This window comes from Notolepis coatsorum (assembly GCF_963971535.1).
Source record: "Notolepis coatsorum genome assembly, chromosome: 17".
NCBI classification, from domain to species: Eukaryota; Metazoa; Chordata; class Actinopteri; order Aulopiformes; family Paralepididae; genus Notolepis; species Notolepis coatsorum.
The window spans coordinates 12278649-12296763 of NC_140181.1; the positions used below are offsets into that span (position 1 = coordinate 12278649).

Below are 18115 nucleotides of genomic sequence, written 5' to 3' on the forward strand. Positions count from 1 at the left end.
ATAAAAAAAAATCATTTGGCGGAGCCGGTGTTCTGCACTGGCTGCAGGCAGCTGCCAGGTGCTAGTCAGTTTGTGTAAAAATGGCACGCACAATATAAATCAATCTTCATTACGACTTTAAAAACATAGCCATTAACATTACATATGCCTACACACATCTTGCCATAGCGTTAGGAGTTTGTAAACACAACGCACGTTTGGTAGCCCGACGCAGCCCGCAAGCTAATACTGTAGTCAATGAAATGTCACCGTAGCTACTAGCTACTGTAGCAGAGGAGGAAATGGGAGTCTGAGAGGCGGGGTGTTTAAAGACAATGATAGGCGTTTATTCAACATCCAAGAAGGCTAACATACAACTGTGTTTTACTAACTCCAACCGGGACTATTGCCGCTTTTCCACTGCATGTTGATGTTAGAACGTCTCCTCCTAACGTTACCGGAGCTGATAACATTGTCTGGGCTGGTGGTCCGTGACGCTAAAATGTCCGTGGGGACCGAACACCGGCGCCAACCCATAGATAGTTCCAACTCACCGAATTACGTAATCCACCACAGTTGCACTCAATATTTAAATAATGTTAGTCTAAATAAATGTAGACAGAAACATAATAATTTCAAGCAGAAAACGAATCTTTCCATTAAGAACTGACAATCAGGGAATTTAAACATGGTTGACAGTGTGTGTTTATATTAAAGAAAGGAAAGTCTAGTGCTGGCTGAGCATATTGTTTGTTTGCACTAAGTTAATACTTTGACAAATGTAGCCTATATTTTTCAGTCAGTTCGGTCTTTGTGTGCCAAACATTATTTAAGGCTGTAAACACTGTAAACCTTTTATTTTATTTTTAATAAATGAGAAGCATGTTTAGATTTGAGTGTTAAATTTTTTTTTAATAAAAATTAACATATATCGAACTGAAAACCGTGACCCCAAAATCGTGATACGAACCAAACCGTCCCATTTTGTGAACCGTCCCACCCCTACCGTTTATCATAAAAATGCAGTGCCCCCGAAATACAAAAAAAAGCCCCCGAAAATCAATTAAGGGGGGCAAAAAAAGCCCTTGAAAAAAAATGTTAATTTCTAACCCTGGTTAATAATATACTATATCCAGTTTAATCACTTGTATATTGCTGTTGCACTTTACTGTTACATTTTTTGCACTCTGGTTGGATGTCAAACCACTGTACTACTTGTGCTGCATGATGACAATACATTTGAATCTAATCTAAATTGAACATCATCCCCCACCTGTTGACGTTTAGTGCTCGCTGTGTAGCTTAAAGGAACACGCCAACATTTGGGGAAATTAGCTCACCGTCTTCTCCAGAGAGAGACAAGAAGATAGATACCAGTTTCCTCTCTGTGCATTCAGTAGAAAGCTATCTGGCTGCATGTTAGCCTATAACTTAGCACAATGAATGGAACGCTATTAGCTAAGCTAGGCTAACATGCAGCCAGATAGCTTGTTTCCTTTTAGTTTTTTTCAACATCACAGTTTGAACGTATTTACATAACATCTAACAGTTATAGTATCTCTAAATAGTAAAAACCGTTGTTTAAAAAAGGCAGTTTGTGACACCTATAGTACCCGACTGCCAAGGTGTTAAAAATGCAGCCAAACTTTCGATTGGATTTTCTCTGCTCCGACTTATAGGGCTGTCCCCGACTAAGGATTTGGATGGTCGACTATGATTGGCCAAAATTTGCCGTTAGTCGACTATTGGTCGACAATTTTTTTTATTAAATAATAATAATAATAATATTTTAAATATTTTTAAAATTTAATAATTTATTAAAAAATGTTATCATTCCATTTGGGCTGTGGGGGTGCTTAATGTCTGAAGGAGTCGACTGAAGGCTTCTTGTTCTCTGCAAAAGCATGCAATTGGTCCACTGATGGATACATCTTGATTTTGTCTAGTCTAGTGTGTTCATTAGATGGTAAAATCCTCTTTCAGTGCCTCTGTGCCTGTTTTCGTAGGCAGTTAGCCTCTGGTATGCGTGCCATTAGCGTTAGCCACGCTTCTAGGCCTCTTTTCTTTTGGAAAGAATGATAAAAAGAAAAATATATTATACTTTTTTTTTTAATATATATTCGACTAAGAGGTTGGCCAGTTGACTACGGCCCCTTTCAGCCCTAGCTCCGAGACTTGAGGTTTGACTAGATTCAAATAAGCACATCTTCTTCAAATATTCTCACTTGTACTTGTGCCATGAACTGCTGGGCTCGGTCACATACTGTATGTTAACGTTGCCCTTTCAGACCACGAGTGCATTCTAACCATTTGGGTACGGACATGTTGTACGCCTACGATGAAGATAATCCTTCAGATGAGTCTGGCTCGTCCAACTGGACCAGTCTGTCAGCAGAAAATAATAAATAAATATTATTATATTAACAGAAACACGTGTGACCTGTTGTAAATAATATTATAATATATAATAATATTATAATGAGGATGTATGACGTCCCCTGGTCCTCAGGAGGAAGGACTAGTAAGAACGAGTCTGTCCGCTAACGATATGGACCGTATTCACATGGCGGCCATTTTGCTCTTATGTCATGCTCAGTATGAGATTCCTTTCCACTGATATGAACATACGGACATAATGAGCAAAATGGCCGTCGTGTGAATATGGTCAAAAAGGCAACGTTCAGACTGCTAGCGACTTTTTTGCTCCTATATGTGAGTTTTTCATGACAGTGTGTGAACAGCACAAATCACATGGAATCTGATCTTTTCAATTCTGATTTGGGCCACTTTAATAATATGTGGTCCTGAATTAGATCTTTCACCTCAGTCTGAACAGTCATGTATGCAGGACATTTACAACAACCGGTGCATCAGCGAGGCCCGTAGGATTATAAAAGACCCCAGCCATGATCCCAACAGCAGTTTGTTTCAACTGCTGCCTTCCAGGAGGCGTTACCGCAGCCTCAGAGCCAGGTCCAGCAGCCTCAGAGCCAGGTCCAGCAGCCTCAGAGCCAGGTCCAGCAGCCTCAGAGCCAGGTCCAGCAGCCTCAGAGCCAGGTCCAGCAGCCTCAGAGCCAGGTCCAGCAGCCTCAGAGCCAGGTCCAGCAGCCTCAGAGCCAGGTCCAGCAGCCTCAGAGCCAGGTCCAGCAGCCTCAGAGCCAGGTCCAGGTCCAGCAGCCTCAGAGCCAGGTCCAGCAGCCTCAGAGCCAGGTCCAGCCGCCTCAGAGCCAGGTCCAGGTCCAGCAGCCTCAGAGCCAGGTCCAGCAGCCTCAGAGCCAGGTCCAGCAGCCTCAGAGCCAGGTCCAGCAGCCTCAGAGCCAGGTCCAGCCGCCTCAGAGCCAGGTCCAGCAGCCTCAGAGCCAGGTCCAGCAGCCTCAGAGCCAGGTCCAGCAGCCTCAGAGCCAGGTCCAGCAGCCTCAGAGCCAGGTCCAGCAGCCTCAGAGCCAGGTCCAGCAGCCTCAGAGCCAGGTCCAGCAGCCTCAGAGCCAGGTCCAGCAGCCTCAGAGCCAGGTCCAGCAGGCTCAGAGCCAGGTCCAGCAGCCTCAGAGCCAGGTCCAGCAGCCTCAGAGCCAGGTCCAGCAGCCTCAGAGCCAGGTCCAGCAGCCTCAGAGCCAGGTCCAGCAGCCTCAGAGCCAGGTCCAGCAGCCTCAGAGCCAGGTCCAGCCGCCTCAGAGCCAGGTCCAGCAGCCTCAGAGCCAGGTCCTGCAGCCTCAGAGCCAGGTCCAGCAGCCTCAGAGCCAGGTCCAGCAGCCTCAGAGCCAGGTCCAGCAGCCTCAGAGCCGGGTCCAGCAGCCTCAAGGACTCATTCTACCACCAAGGCATCAGACTCATGAACAATATCTAACAATTATGACTGTTTCTATGTATCTAGTATTTTAAGTATTTTTAAGTACTCTATGCACATTTTATTCTATTGTTGCACTTTTTACATCACCATATCACCATAATTATAAAAAAAATAAAATGATCAGTATGAAAATCAAATGTGATCTGAATAGTGAGATATTTTCTTTTTTTTCTTTCTTCTATTCTTTATTATTATTATTATTATTATTATTATTATTATTATTATTATTATTATTATTATTATTATTATTATTATTATTATAAAAAAAATTCTTGTTTAACTGTGGATTGTGTGTTTCTTTGTATAATGGTATAAATTATTATTTTGTGTAAATTAGGTTGTACGCCGACCATCAAGTATAAATACTTGTTTAGTTTAGGAATAAGGGGCAGGTAACTATAAGATTTATTCTTCTTCCTGCTCCTTTTGTCCATGGAATGATATTTATGATTGTGTAATGAAGAAACTCTGATTGTATTGATTCCATGTGGCAAATAAAAACGCTGAACTGAACTGAACTCTCAGCACTGTCACTTTTTGTAAAATCACTATTATGCTGGTTTTTATTGTGTTTCCTTCGTATTGTGTATTTTATTGACATGCTGTAGGTATAGAGGGGGCAAGACCCAAGCATTTTGCTCTTTTTGTCTGTGAATGTGACAAGATGCAACAATAAAACTGAATCTGAATTCAAGCGATATATAGATTGATTCTTTTTTTTAATTATTATTATTGCAAAACAAAAATTATTAAAAGTCAGTACTCAACACACAATGCATAATGAAACTAACAATCAAGGTGGCTAAAATGACATGCAAGTACAGAAACAGAAAACAAAAAAAAGTCTATAATATTTTACCGTATACAGTGTATATCCAACGAAATTACCAATTATACCAATGCCTTATACAGGATATACCCCTAATACCTATTATCTAAAACCCTACACACATATGCTCCAGCTCGAACCCCCCCCCTCCCGGACCCCTCCTTGGATAGTACCTCCATTATCCCTCACTCCTAACCAGACACTACCATTATAAGCTAGCTTTTATTCTCTCCACCACTTCTAACCACATTGACATTTTGGATTCGTTGAGACCCAGAATTCTTGCTGTAGATATTTCTTGATAAATCACATCGAGATATGTAAGAAACCAAACCTTCCGGCACATTTTTTCCGGTTCAAACCAGCGTGATGCGATCAGTTTTTTAGCTACTGTGATACCCGATAAAACCAATCTCTTTAGCTGTGGATTTACTGCAAACTCAAAAACATCATTCAATAGTAATACAGAGGGGTGTACTGGTATATTCCAAGATACGAGTTTTGATAATTGATGGGTCACATCTTTCCAGAATGCCTTAACTGGTGGGCAGTCCCAATACATGTGCATAAATGTCCCTTCGTCTCCATTTGTACATTGGGAGCATTTGGAGTCTTGTTTAAGACCCATTCTGTTCAGTCTTATAGGAGTCAAGTATGTCCTGTGAATATAGTTAAGATTGATTTGTTGATGGTCCGGGTTCCTTGATGTAAGACGGACATTTGCCCATGCTCCTTGCCAATCAAAGTCACTTTCCAGGTCTGGTATATCCCTCCTCCAGACAGAGTCTAGTTGGAGGGTTTCATACGAGGACGTTAGTAATTGATAATAAAAACCTGATACAAAACCTCTCGATGTCTCTCTTTCATAGAAGAATTTGTGGTATCTGTGGTGTTCAACTGGTATGTCTAATGGAACACCGTGAGACTTCAAACATAGCTGTAACTGTATGTAAAAAAGCCATGTGGACCCGGTGAGGTTAAACTTTGTGCATATTTCTCCATAACTACAAAAACCCTGGTTGTTAAAAATATCCCCTAATGAGTGTATGCCTTGCTCTTCCCATATAGGGAATCTTATAGGACGTTTTTCAATTAAGAGTGCATTGTTATTGAATAAGGGAGTGTGATTATGCCATTTTTGTGGGTTAGGATATATTTTTTGTGTTTCACGCCATATCCGGATTGCATGGGTAATTATGGGGCCAAATTTCCGCTCACAGTGCTTGATTGGTAGTTTAGTGTGTGCTATGTCCTTCAGTCTATGTGGGGCTACTATGTTTTCTTCCAATTTTCTCCAGGATGCCAATGCCTGGGGATCAAACCATATTGTCAATGGTCTTAATGTGTATGCCTTAAAATATTGGAAAAAATCTGGAACTGCCATGCCACCGTCTGCTTTATTTCTCTGTGCGGTGGATCTTTTTATGCGAGGTGGTTTGTTATTCCAATATAGATTGATTCTATACATTCTAGATCGACATTCATCACAATTCTGTGGCGGGAGTCACTCAGTGAATACAGACATGGAAGACAGCTGTGATGGAGGTGGTCAGTGGATACAGACATGGAAGACAGCTGTGATGGAGGTGGTCAGTGGATACAGACATGGAAGACAGCTGTGATGGAGGCGGTCAGTGAATACAGACATGGAAGACAGCTGTGATGGAGGCGGTCAGTGGATACAGACATGGAAGACAGCTGTGATGGAGGTGGTCAGTGGATACAGACATGAAGACAGCTGTGATGGAGGTGGTCAGTGGATACAGACATGAAGACAGCTGTGATGGAGGTGGTCAGTGGATACAGACATGGAAGACAGCTGTGATGGAGGTGGTCAGTGGATACAGACATGGAAGACAGCTGTGACGGAGGCGGTCAGTGGATACAGACATGGAAGACAGCTGTGATGGAGGAGTGACAGTCAGGTGTTTACCAAATTATTTGCAAGACTTCCTTCGTGCATCATGCTGCGGGTCGGTTCAGGAGCGCGACTGACCGGTTCACACTGACATCTGATTTTATTTTTTAAATAATGTGAACAGCCAAACAAAATAATTGGATCATCTGAGTGTTACAATATAATTGAGCCCTGAGAGGCTCCGTTCACACTGCAGGCCATAGTGCTCAATTCTGATTGATTGGCTGTTCATATTATTTAAAAGAAAATGTGACCAATATGATATTCCAGTGTGAACTGGTCACACGCTCCTGAACTGACCCGCATGCGCAAATGAACAATAGGATCTATTGGACGTAAACACGGAGGACACTGAAGTCACAGTTTATGGTTTAATTTATAAGTTGAATGCAATGCAGGCCAGCTAATTAACCCTCGAGTCACCCTTGTTGCAGTTCTGGTCAAAAAGCCCTTTTTTTTTTTACGTGTGTTTGTGGATAGCGTTGGCTAGATTTGATGTATATGCCAAAAAAGTAGCTCAGTATCACATCTTGGACTCACATTACAATATTTCTTTTTAAAAACAATCACTATTAAGCGCGTGAACAACAAGTGTCACACCTTTCACCCTAATCGCAGAACTGTAAACCTGTCCCCAACCCCAACCCCAACCCTAATTTAAGAAATGGTTAAATGAAAATGAATAAATATTCGATATGCATGGTGACTGAAGTTAATAATGATATTCATGAAAGAAAATTGGAACAATACATGAAAAAGATATGTTTTACTGAGATCGCAGTTTCGGTCACTAGGGAGACGGGTAGTGTTTTTTTTTTTTACCTACTTTTTCTTCTTTTTTTCTGTGATTTTCATCCCAATTTTTCCTCTCGTGCCAATTCTCCCTCCCGTCCCGATCGTTGCTCGCATGTGCCCCCCACTGGCCGGTCGTATAGGGAGGATAGAAGCCCATCACATGTCCCCTCCGATACATGTGTAGGCAACCAGTCACTTCTTTTTCACCTGCCAGCGCGGACTCTCATTGGCGAGGTGTAACGTGTGGGAGGCTCACCCTGCCCCCGCCATTTCCTGTCTTTGCTGTGCAGGCGCCCTGACCGACCTGTAGGAGTCGCTGTTTACAACGTCCAGATTACCACCCATCGACTCCCCTCCCGCTGACTCTGCCAATTGAGTCAGTATGACGGCCGGACCAAGCCGGAGGCAACGCTGACAGCCGGATTCGAGACCGGTGTCTCTTGCGTTGGTGACGAGTGCAATGTCCGCGGCGCCACCCAGCCGCCCCAGGTAGTGTTTTTTTTTAAGGCTGACTCGAGGGTTAAAACAAATCAGACCTGTAATCTCATTTATGAAAGTGGCCCAAATCAGAATATCAAATATCAGATTTCATGTGAGTGGTGCTGTTCACACTGTTGTGAAAAAAACTGTCTGCCTGCAGTGTGAACGTAGTATTATAGCCTTAAAAGAACCCGCCAACATGCACGTTAGCCTAGCTTAGCACAATGCATGGAAGCGGACAGTGACGGGTAGCCTAGGCATTGTCCAACTAACACCTCTCCCGAAGGCTACCCGTCACTGTCCACTTCCATTCGTTGTGCTAAGCTAGGCTACCAATGCACGCACAGAGAGGAAACTGGTCTCTATCTTCTTGTCTCTCTCTGGAGAAGACAGCAAGCTCATTTCCCAAAATGTTGACGTGTTCCTTTAAGGCTTTGCAGTGTGAAACGTCGTCTAGGAAGGTTTTTAATAAAGAAATGCAATAAAAGTATGAAACCGCTGGTCTGTCTTTTATTCATTTCAACATAACACATGACAAGTCAAAGATACACTGTACTGTACAATAACTCAATAGGTCTGTTGTTGTGTTCATCTCTTTGGATCAACCAATATACAAATCTGTCACTTTTACATTGCAACGGATTGCATGTGAGATATGTAACAAAAAAAAAGCAAAGGTTTATTTCTTTCCTGTCGTTCTCTGAAGCATATCTTTATATAACTCTCCCTGTAGTTGACCAACTCCATGCTATATAAAATAGTGTGAGAGGATGAAAATGCAAATATTCAATTTTTTTCTCTTTCTTCCTTTCTTTCACCTTTTCTTTTTTTTTCTCCAGAGGTGGCTGCGATAGCAAAGTAGTAAAAATAAAATGGGCTATGTCGCTAAACAAGATACACAAAGAGCTTGGAATGCAAGACTTACATTAAACTAGAAATATATAAAACTACACATGGATGTTGCCTGCATCAGACATTACCCAGTTTCTTTCTAAAAGCAAAAAAAAAAAGAGAGAGAGAGAGAGAGATAGCATTATTAAAACTCCAATCGTTTTTTTTTTTTTTTAAGTTTTTCAAACTTTAAATTGATCAATAAATTCCCTTAAAATGTTTTTCTTTTGTGTGTTCTGCACCTACTAGTGAAGAGGAGGAGGTGGGGATAAGTGCGTCCAGTAGGTGCAGGCGAGGTAATGGAGCTACAGCCAAGTGCAGGAGCAGAACCAACAACACGCTGGTCTCAGTCTCAGTCGGATATGCCTCGTCTCCACTAGCCAGGGTTGAGCGGTGTAGTGGCCTCGTCTCCACTAGCCAGGGTTGAGCCGTGTAGTGGCCTCGTCTCCACTAGCCAGGGTTGAGCCGTGTAGTGGCCTCGTCTCCACTAGCCAGGGTTGAGCCGTGTAGTGGCCTCGTCTCCACTAGCCAGGGTTGAGCCTGGCACACGTGAGCATCTCTGTTGTCTTTAGAACCTGGCCAGACCTGGCTGAGACTGTTGTATCATCATGGGTTAGCTTGGGTAACACAGTTGTTGTGGTGTGAATTTTGAACGGTTGCCTAGCAACCAGAGAGTTTACAAGAAACCCAATGGAGACACAAACCATACCGTACCATACCATGCTAGACCATGGCTAGCCACAGCCTGGCTGAACATAGCTAATGGAGACACCAACCCAACCATACCGCGCTAGAACATGGCTAGCGAAATCGAATTATATCGTATCTTCTTTATTTCTTCTTTATTTCAGGCACCTTTTCTCGGGAAGAGAAAACAACGGATCGCTTTTTAGGGCGAAAGTGAAAAGGAAAAGGTTTTGGTGAATTCCTCGGCACACACGGTGAAACATGTGGGAGAAGTGGGTCAGATGGAGGGACATTTTCTTTCCTTCTTCCCTCCATTGGAACCTTTAACTCCAAACTATCAAAATGCTCAGTGTGCCTTTAAGCAGCACGGACACGGACACGGCAGGGCGTTCTGGTTCCAGCTACAAGTGCTGTCTGACCACAGAAATAAGGCTATTTATATTGTCTGTATGTACCGAGCCACGACAAACATCTATTCCCATCTAACCCATCGCCACTTTTGTCTGAAAAGACGTATTAAATCGTAGTTATTTAGACGGGCGCGTTATCGTAGGGTGAATCTACCCACTCCGACTGCCTCTTTATTATAACCAGTCTCTCCTATAAGCGTCACTGATATCAGTCTAGGAACCCTTATGCTGAGATGATTTCAAACACGGTGTAGAACCACAGTTTGATGATCAGTATTATGAGGGTTTCAGCTGAGAGGCAGACGCTGGCTGGAGTCTTTACTAGCCTATTAAAAACAGCGTGACGTCCACAAGCCACCGAATCGGAATATCAAATTCCGTTCTGTGTCGGGGTGGATCAACATAATACGTAATAATACGCAATGTAATAACTTCAGATTACCGGGGCAGGACACCTCCGTTCGCCCCTAAACAACTTCCATGGACATATAGGTGTGAGCAATAAGTGCTATATTTGGGGTCGCCCCTGGCGTACTCTTTTACACAGCGTTCCGTTAGACGGTCTAAAAATGGCGGTGACAACGGCCTGTTTCTGGTGAGAACGTGCTGTTGACGTTCTCTCACGGGCACTTGGCTGTAGGAGGATTTGATTAGATACAATATCTAGAAGGCAAAGCTTGTTACCCAAGGGAGGATTGAAAGGGGTAAGAGGCGGGGGGGGGGGGGGGGGGGGGGGAGGGAGGGGAGGGGGGCATTATGTAAAACGATATTAGTGAAAAGTCTATCAAAAATACTGTTATTCTTTTGGAGGAGAAGAATACACAAAGGTTGATACAATCTACACATCAAACTAATGGCACGTACATTATACAGGATCAATACACAATCAAAAACATCAACATATAAGCTGAAATTTTAAAAGAAAAAAATACTATTTTTTTTTTAAAGGTTGAAAGTGCTAGAATTCAGATTAGCTCACAGAAACCCAGGGAGGACAAACTCAATACATTTACTTCTCCTTTACTTGTTTAGGGCGAAATTAATAAACTCATATAAGTAAAATATATAAATGTCTCTGATTTGCTACAAATCTGGCTAAAGCCGAGACTTCTTTTTTTTCTTTAAAATCTTCTTTTTTTCTTTTTCAAAGTAAAGATACATTTTTGAATCTTAGGCCTTTTCATGGGAAACATAAAATACTTTGAAAGGTGCTGGCGATTATTTTTAGGGATCAACTTTTCATTTTGATCTTGTAAATCTAAATTGTATTTGATTTATCTTCTTTTTACATAATTTGTCATCAAATCAATGACTTTCCAGGGGAAGACTAATACGCGTCAAAATGAGAGTCAAATAGGTTTATACCTTCGATTATACAATCTAACATTAAGCCAAGTATACGGCAAATAATAGTATATAAAAATGCCGACGACTGGACAGTTAGTTAGTGGAAATACATGGGAGTCACTAATCCTATCAGTGTTCAGTAATGCTGTTCAGTAATGCTGCCAGCTCCTCTCAGTGCAGCATCCAGCCGGCTGTAGCCAGTACAGGGGTCACGGGGAGGTCGATCCATGAGGAAAACTCTGAAACTTTGTATCAAAATTCTTTTCTCGAAGCAATTGTGCAAAAAAAATAATGAAAAAAAAGTTTCTTCTCCCCAGGTTTTGGTAAGAAAACAAAAAAAAATAAAATGAGGTGAAGTGTTGTGTTGTTTTTTTACGAGGTCCTGTTTTATACAAACAGAAAATAATATATCATATGACAACAAACAAAAAAACGGAACAATAATATGACTAAATGAGCGACAGTCGGGCGGCGTCCCTCCAGTGAATGTCAGAGCCTGCTGGCCGCTGTGTGCTAAGATGTCGTGTTTTTGTTTTTAGACCCTTTCCTTTGACTCGCAGAAGCAGCTGAGAAGAGAGGAGTACAGAGAGAAAGGGGAGGATGATGAACGGTTCATCGCTGTTCCCTGTTGTGCATGTTTTCGGCTCACTGTACATCTCGCGACATGTTGAAATGTTCTAGTGGTCTACAGTTGGCTTCCGTTGGCAACCGTAGCTAAAAAGCAGCAATGTGTTTTTGATATCTTTTTTTTTTGTGTGTTTTCTTTTTGTACTGTTTTTTTTTTGTACTTACTTTATTTTTCGTTATGTGGTACTTTTTTCTGTATCTATCTTTTTTGTCTTTTTTTTTTACAAATGTTTCATAATAGTACATTATATCTAATAGATGTGGGGGGGGGGGGGCGGGGCTTGTCCGTGGCTTGACAATGTATACAAAGTGAATAGGGGTCCTTTCATATAAATATGACAGAGTTCAGTCCTCTTAGGACGCTCTTAGACCTTATTAGGACCCTCTTAGACCCTCTTAGACCCTCTTAGGATCCATTTTGACTCCCAACTGCCCATGTTGAAATCTGAACATCCCAATGACTTTGGCCACAGACAGGATATAGGGGTGGGGGGGGGGGGGGGGTGAGGGAAGAGGGAGGGGTCTATATTATGTAATTTACATGACACGGATAAGAGCACCTATTTCTGTATTGAGGCTTACATTTGATAGGCTGGTGGTGAATGATTTATTAGAAGGAAAAATTATCTAAAAACCAAGATCGCTGAGCTGGGGGTGGGGATGGGGGGGGGGGGGTTTGTGAAATCAGCTGGGATTTCAACAAAGAGCAGAGCTTAAATCTCCCACTGGGTTAAGGATGAGTTCTTACGGTCATAGGCTCATCCCCGCGTCGACGTTACGAGACGATCAAAGTTCCATCTATTTTCAAATCCTATTTAGATTATTATTATTATTATTATTATTATTATTATTATTATTATGATGCCGCTAACAGCCTCGCTAACACATGTTTCAATCCCAGATGCTGCTCTATCAACTCCAGTACACGTAAAGGTAAAGGTTGGATATAACAGAAAGCTAGAGGGAAAGGCTAATACTTCATCCATTGTTTTGATCAATAAAATGCAAGATACACACAAATGTAAACCTGCCAGACATTAAAAACATCATCACTTAGTTTTAATACGTCTAACTAAAATACAACTTACTGAGATAAAAGCAATTATAATATTCTTTTTTTGTTGTTGAGATATTTCGTACACTGCAATAACATTCTTTTACACATCTTCCTTAACTGTCACTGTTACTCTTTTTGTTTTTGTCATTCACATATGTCAGGGTTTATCATTACCTATGATGCCTCTCTTTAAAAGACTGCATACAAAAAAACTTGTTTTTTTTTCTTCCGCTTTTTTCTTCTAAAATAGGCTTTCAGTTATATCAGTTATATCAGCTATATCAGTTATAGACGCCAGCCGAGAGAGGGGTGTGACATGCGGTTGCCATGGGGACTAATCAAGATGGATGTTGGAAGGAAGACAGTTGAAGGAAGGAAGGTCCTCACAAATCAAGCCGTCAGGAAGACCTGCTGGACTCAGAGAGGACCTGGAAGTGTGGGTTAGGAGAGAGGGTTAGTGAGGAGGAGGGTTAGGAGGTGGGTTAGGAGAGAGGGTCAGTGAGGAGGTGGGTTAGGAGGTGGGTTAGGAGGTGGGTTAGGAGGTGGGTTAGGAGGTGGGTTAGGAGAGAGGGTCAGTGAGGAGGTGGGTTAGGAGAGAGGGTCAGTGAGGAGGTGGGTTAGGAGGTGGGTTAGGAGGTGGAGGAGGAGGTGGAGGAGGAGGTGGGTTAGGAGAGAGGGTCAGTGAGGAGGTGGGTTAGGAGGTGGGTTAGGAGGTGGGTTAGGAGGTGGGTTAGGAGAGAGGTGGGTTAGGAGGTGGGTTAGGAGGTGGGTTAGGAGAGAGGTGGGTTAGGAGGTGGGTTAGGAGGTGGGTTAGGAGGTGGGTTAGGAGGTGGAGGAGGAGAGAGGCTGTGAGAAGGAGAGAGGTTGTTAGGAGGTGGGTTAGGAGGTGGGTTAGGAGGTGGGTTAGGAGGTGGGTTAGGAGGTGGGTTAGGAGGTGGGTTAGGAGGTGGGTTAGGAGGTGGGTTAGGAGGTGGGTTAGGAGGTGGGTTAGGAGGTGGAGGAGGAGGTGGGTTAGGAGGAGAGCGGTCGTGAGGAGAGGAGAGGGAGAAGTGCCTCCTGCTGAAAAAAAAAAGTGCTTCTCTTGAGTAAAGAACAGTAAAATCCAGCCGCGATAAAATAAAAAATGTCAACCGATTCACACAACAACATTCACATTTTTCTTTTGCTTATTTTAAATTGTATTTCTTTAAAAAAAATGTGTGTCCATGTGTGTGTGTGTGTGTGACCGGTCTTCAATAATGACGTGGTCTTTAATCTTTTCTTGTTTTCTTTCCATTTTAGTGAATTATTTTAACCACAACACGACTCTAAGAGCCTCGGCGGTTGCAGTTCGGTTAAAAGAACGTCATAGAACGTCAATTATCTTTTGTGTTTTTGTGAAGGGCACGTTCTGTCTGGCCGGGTCGTGTTCATGGCTCTGGCCTGTAGCCTTCTGAAGAGGGAGGGGCTCAGAGTCCAGTGGACCCTTCACTCCCTCCAGGGTTCATCGGGTTCAGAGACGGAGGTGCAGATGGGTCTCCAGACGCTTTCTGTTTCCAAGCATGTTTCGTCACATTTGGAAAAAAGCAACAAAAAAAATAAAAATAAAAAAAAGGAAAAGCTAAATATCCACTTCAAACTATTTTTTCCTGGGTCACGACACGACAGATAATCACTAAAAAAAATTATCTTTGATCTTTTTTTTAATATTATTACTTTAGAAGGTATGCAGTAGCAACCTTTAGGCCTACTGGTGCTGCCCTCTACACTGCTGAACAGGGGGGGGGGGGGGGCGGGGGGTACGGAGGCAGAGGTGTGTGAAGGAGGTCAAAGAGAAGAGGGTTAATACATCATTATAACTAAACGAAGCCCAAATAAAAGCTGCTTCCACTTCTTTTTTCACCTTTTTCCTTTTTTCTCTCTCTCTCGCTCAATAGAGGGATTTAACCTCCTCTGTTATGAGGCTCAATCCAAAGCTCTTGTGCGCTTTCATTTAAGGCTTCTAAGTGTTCAAGTGTTTGTTTTGAATTCATTTGATAATTCTATTCCCCCCCCCCGTCCCCTCTATCCCCCCGAGAGGAGGAGGAGGAGGAGGAGGAGGAGAGGAGAGGAGGAGGGGGGGGGGGGTGTCCGTTCAGAGCTGGGGGCGTCGTCGAGGCCACTGTGGCGGGGGCCGGGGGGGGGCGTGTCCCGGGGGCGTGGCCGGGGTGGCGGTCACTGGAAGGCCTGGTGGAAGCGAGGCAGCGTGGTGGCACTGAGGCTGGAGCTGATGAACCCCGGCGGCAGAGGGTGCAGGGGTCCCAGGCCCAGACCCCCCCCCCCCCCTCCAGAGCCGTGCTGCTGCTGCTCCTGAGGTTGCGGCGGCAAAGAGGTAAGAGGCGCCGCGGCGGCCAGGTGGGGCTCGGTGTGGGAGGCGGCGTGCAGCGACGAGGAGGAGGAGGAGGAGGAGGAGGAGGAGGAGGAGGAGGAGCAGGCGGCGGACGAGGCGTAGCCCATCACCAGGCCCCCCCCGTGCCCATGGGGCCGCTGTAGGGCGGCAGGTTGAGGGGCAGGAAGCCCAGCAGGTGGGAGAAGTCCATGTTGGCGGCGCACAGAGACTCGGCCATCACGGCGGGGCTCTTGGACAGGAGGAGGTGGTCCCCGCCGCCGCACAGCTCGTCCGCCAGGCCCGCCGTGGGCTCCAGCCCGTCCTTGGGCGACGAGGAGGCGGCGGCGTGGTGGTGGTGGTGGTGGGGGTGGTCCCCCGCGTGGGGGGGCCCCCCGGGCAGCGCGCTCTGCAGGTCCATGAGGAAGCTCTCCATCTCCACCTTCAGCGGCTTGTCCAGCAGGTATGATGAGGTAGATGATCCCAGCTGGTACTTGGGAGGCGGCTGGTGCTGCGGCTGCTGCGGGTGCTGTGGGTGCTGCTGCTGCTGGGACGGGTGGTGGGAGGAGGGGGGCAGCGGGGGGGAGTGGTGGTGGTGGTGATGGTGGTGGTGGTGGTGGTGGTGGTGCGGGTGGTGCAGCAGGGAGGGAGGGGGCTCCATGTGGCAGCCCATGCCCAGGGGGAGGGAGCCGGGCATGAGGGAGGGGTGCGGCGGGTGGCCCCCTACCACGCCGCCGCCACCACCGGGGTTGTTGGACATGGCCTGCAGGTGGTGGGGGTTGTACATGCCCATGGGGAAGGGCGTGCCGCTGGGGAAGGGCTTGTTGCACATCATGGGGTCCTTACCGGGGGGGCCCACCAGGCTGCACATCATGGGGCTCAGCTCCTCCTTGACGGAGCAGGGCGGCGGCGAGCCCCCGGAGGAGCCCCCCCCCCCCCCGTGGTGGTGATGCAGCAGGCCCAGCAGCATGTCGCCCGGCGGCTCCGTCTTGATCTTCAGCAGCTCCTGCGAGTGGCTCTTCTTCACGTGCCGCGTCAGGTGGTCCTTGCGGCCGAAGCGCTGCGCGCAGTACTGGCACAGGAAGTCCTTGCGGCCCGTGTGCACCACCATGTGCCGGCGCACGTCCTTGCGCGTGTAGAAGCGCCGGTCGCAGTGGTCGCACGGGTGCTTCTTCTCCTTGGCGCCGCCGCCCGACGACTTGCCCGAGTGGCTCTTGAGGTGCTCCAGCAGCACGGGCGTGCTCTCGTAGCTCTGCAGGCACACCTTGCAGGTGAGGTCGCCGGCGGTGGCCGAGTGCATGGCCACATGGCGCCGGTAGCCCAGCTTGGTGTTGTAGTGCTTGCCGCACTCCTCGCACTTGAAGGCCTCCTTGTTGGGGTCGTGCGTCTGCAGGTGGTTCTTCAGGTGGTCCTTGCGGTGGAACATCTTCTCGCAGAAGGAACACTGGTGGGTTTTCTGCGGAGAGTGTGTGGCCATATGCCTGCGGGGGGGAAGGGGGGGGAGAGAAGGGGGAAGGGGGGCAGACAAGGTTCAAGTTTTGTTTTTATTCGTCACGTACAGTATATTATTAATCCTTTCAAAAATGTATTATAACACAGACGAGATGAAAAATAATGATTTTCTTTATTATTGTAAACTATACATTTTTTTTTTTTTTTTTTTACTGTTTATATTTTTGGGGAAGCTTGGCTTCCCTTGGCTCCCATGAATATTCGCCACTGCCATCCCAACAGCGTGACAATACAGAAGGTTATAACCCTTTACTGTCACACAACCGACGGCGATGCTCCATCATTAGCTAATGATGCTAATGATGGAGCATCGTCGCCGTCGGTTGTGTGATAGTGAAGGGTTATAACCTTCTGTCATGTGGCAGTGAAAGGGTTAAGGTACATTACAGTAAAAGGCTTGAAAGAGGGGGGGGGGGGGGGGCAGACAAGGTTCAAGTTTCAAGTTTTGTTTTTATTCGTCAACGTACACAGTATATTATTAACCCTTTCACTGCCAGCAGCCGGTTAACCCTTTCCCACTGTGACAATACAGAAGGTTAGCCCTTTTTTACGCGGATGCGAAGCTAATGATGCTAATGATGGAGCATCGCCGTCGGTTGTGTGATAGTATGAAGGGTTAACCTTCTGTCGTGTGTGGCAGTGAAAGGGTTAAGGTACATTACAGTAAAAAAAAAAAAAAAAAGGCTTGGTCCTGTATGAGCCTCCTCCTGAGATTGTGCTTCATACAGTAGAAAAAAAGGAAAAAAAAAGAATAAAGACACTATACAAAATATACAATAATACAAGCTAAAGTACAAAAATGCAACAAAATGCCAAAATGAGCAAGAGAGCAAACAGAGGAGAGAGAGAGAGAGACACCGCTAATGATATTTCCCCGGTTTTAATTACGGCAAATGTAAAAAGGCTGTTTTCTTTCATGGAGAAATAACTCGTATGTGTTATTGGCTGGGATTGTACGGACTACAAACGTATTATTATTATTATAATTTTTTTAAACGTCTATAGACTGAATGTCTATCTGACAATCAGGACTTTTTAGCTTGACTCATAGGAAATGGGCAGGAATGAACGGAGGTGGTGGTGGTGGGGGTGGGAGGGAGGGAGGGTGGGGGGGGGGGGGGGGGGTGGGTGGTGGGTGGTGGAGGAGGAGGAGGAGGTGGGGTCGGGTGGTGGTGGGGGGGGGGGGTGTTTGGCCGGTACCTGAAGAGCTTGTATTTGGAGCTGAAGGCCTTGGCACAGTGGGTCTGCGAGCAGTGGTAGGGTTTCTCCCCCACGTGGCTGAAGGCGTGGAGCCGTAGCTTGTCCTGCGACGTGAACAGCGCGCCGCACACCAGGCACCTCGTTACCGCTGGCTCTCCCTGCCCCCTCCTCCTCCTCCTCCTCCTCCTCCTC

The 18115-nt window shown here is 45.5% G+C and overlaps 1 protein-coding gene across 1 annotated transcript in view; it reads right to left on the reverse strand.

Moving 5' to 3' along the window:
• Positions 1 to 15060: 15060 nt before the first annotated feature.
• The window catches only part of plagl2 (pleiomorphic adenoma gene-like 2), a gene marked incomplete at its 3' end in the record, with an annotated part of 3284 nt that continues 229 nt past the window's right edge, over positions 15061 to 18115 (reverse strand). The window contains 4 exon segments of the mRNA XM_084332730.1: positions 15061 to 15354; positions 15357 to 16692; positions 17924 to 18060; positions 18062 to 18115. The exon segment at positions 18062 to 18115 is cut by the window's right edge and continues 229 nt beyond it. Coding sequence (XP_084188856.1) covers positions 15061 to 15354; positions 15357 to 16692; positions 17924 to 18060; positions 18062 to 18115 — 1821 coding nt within the window.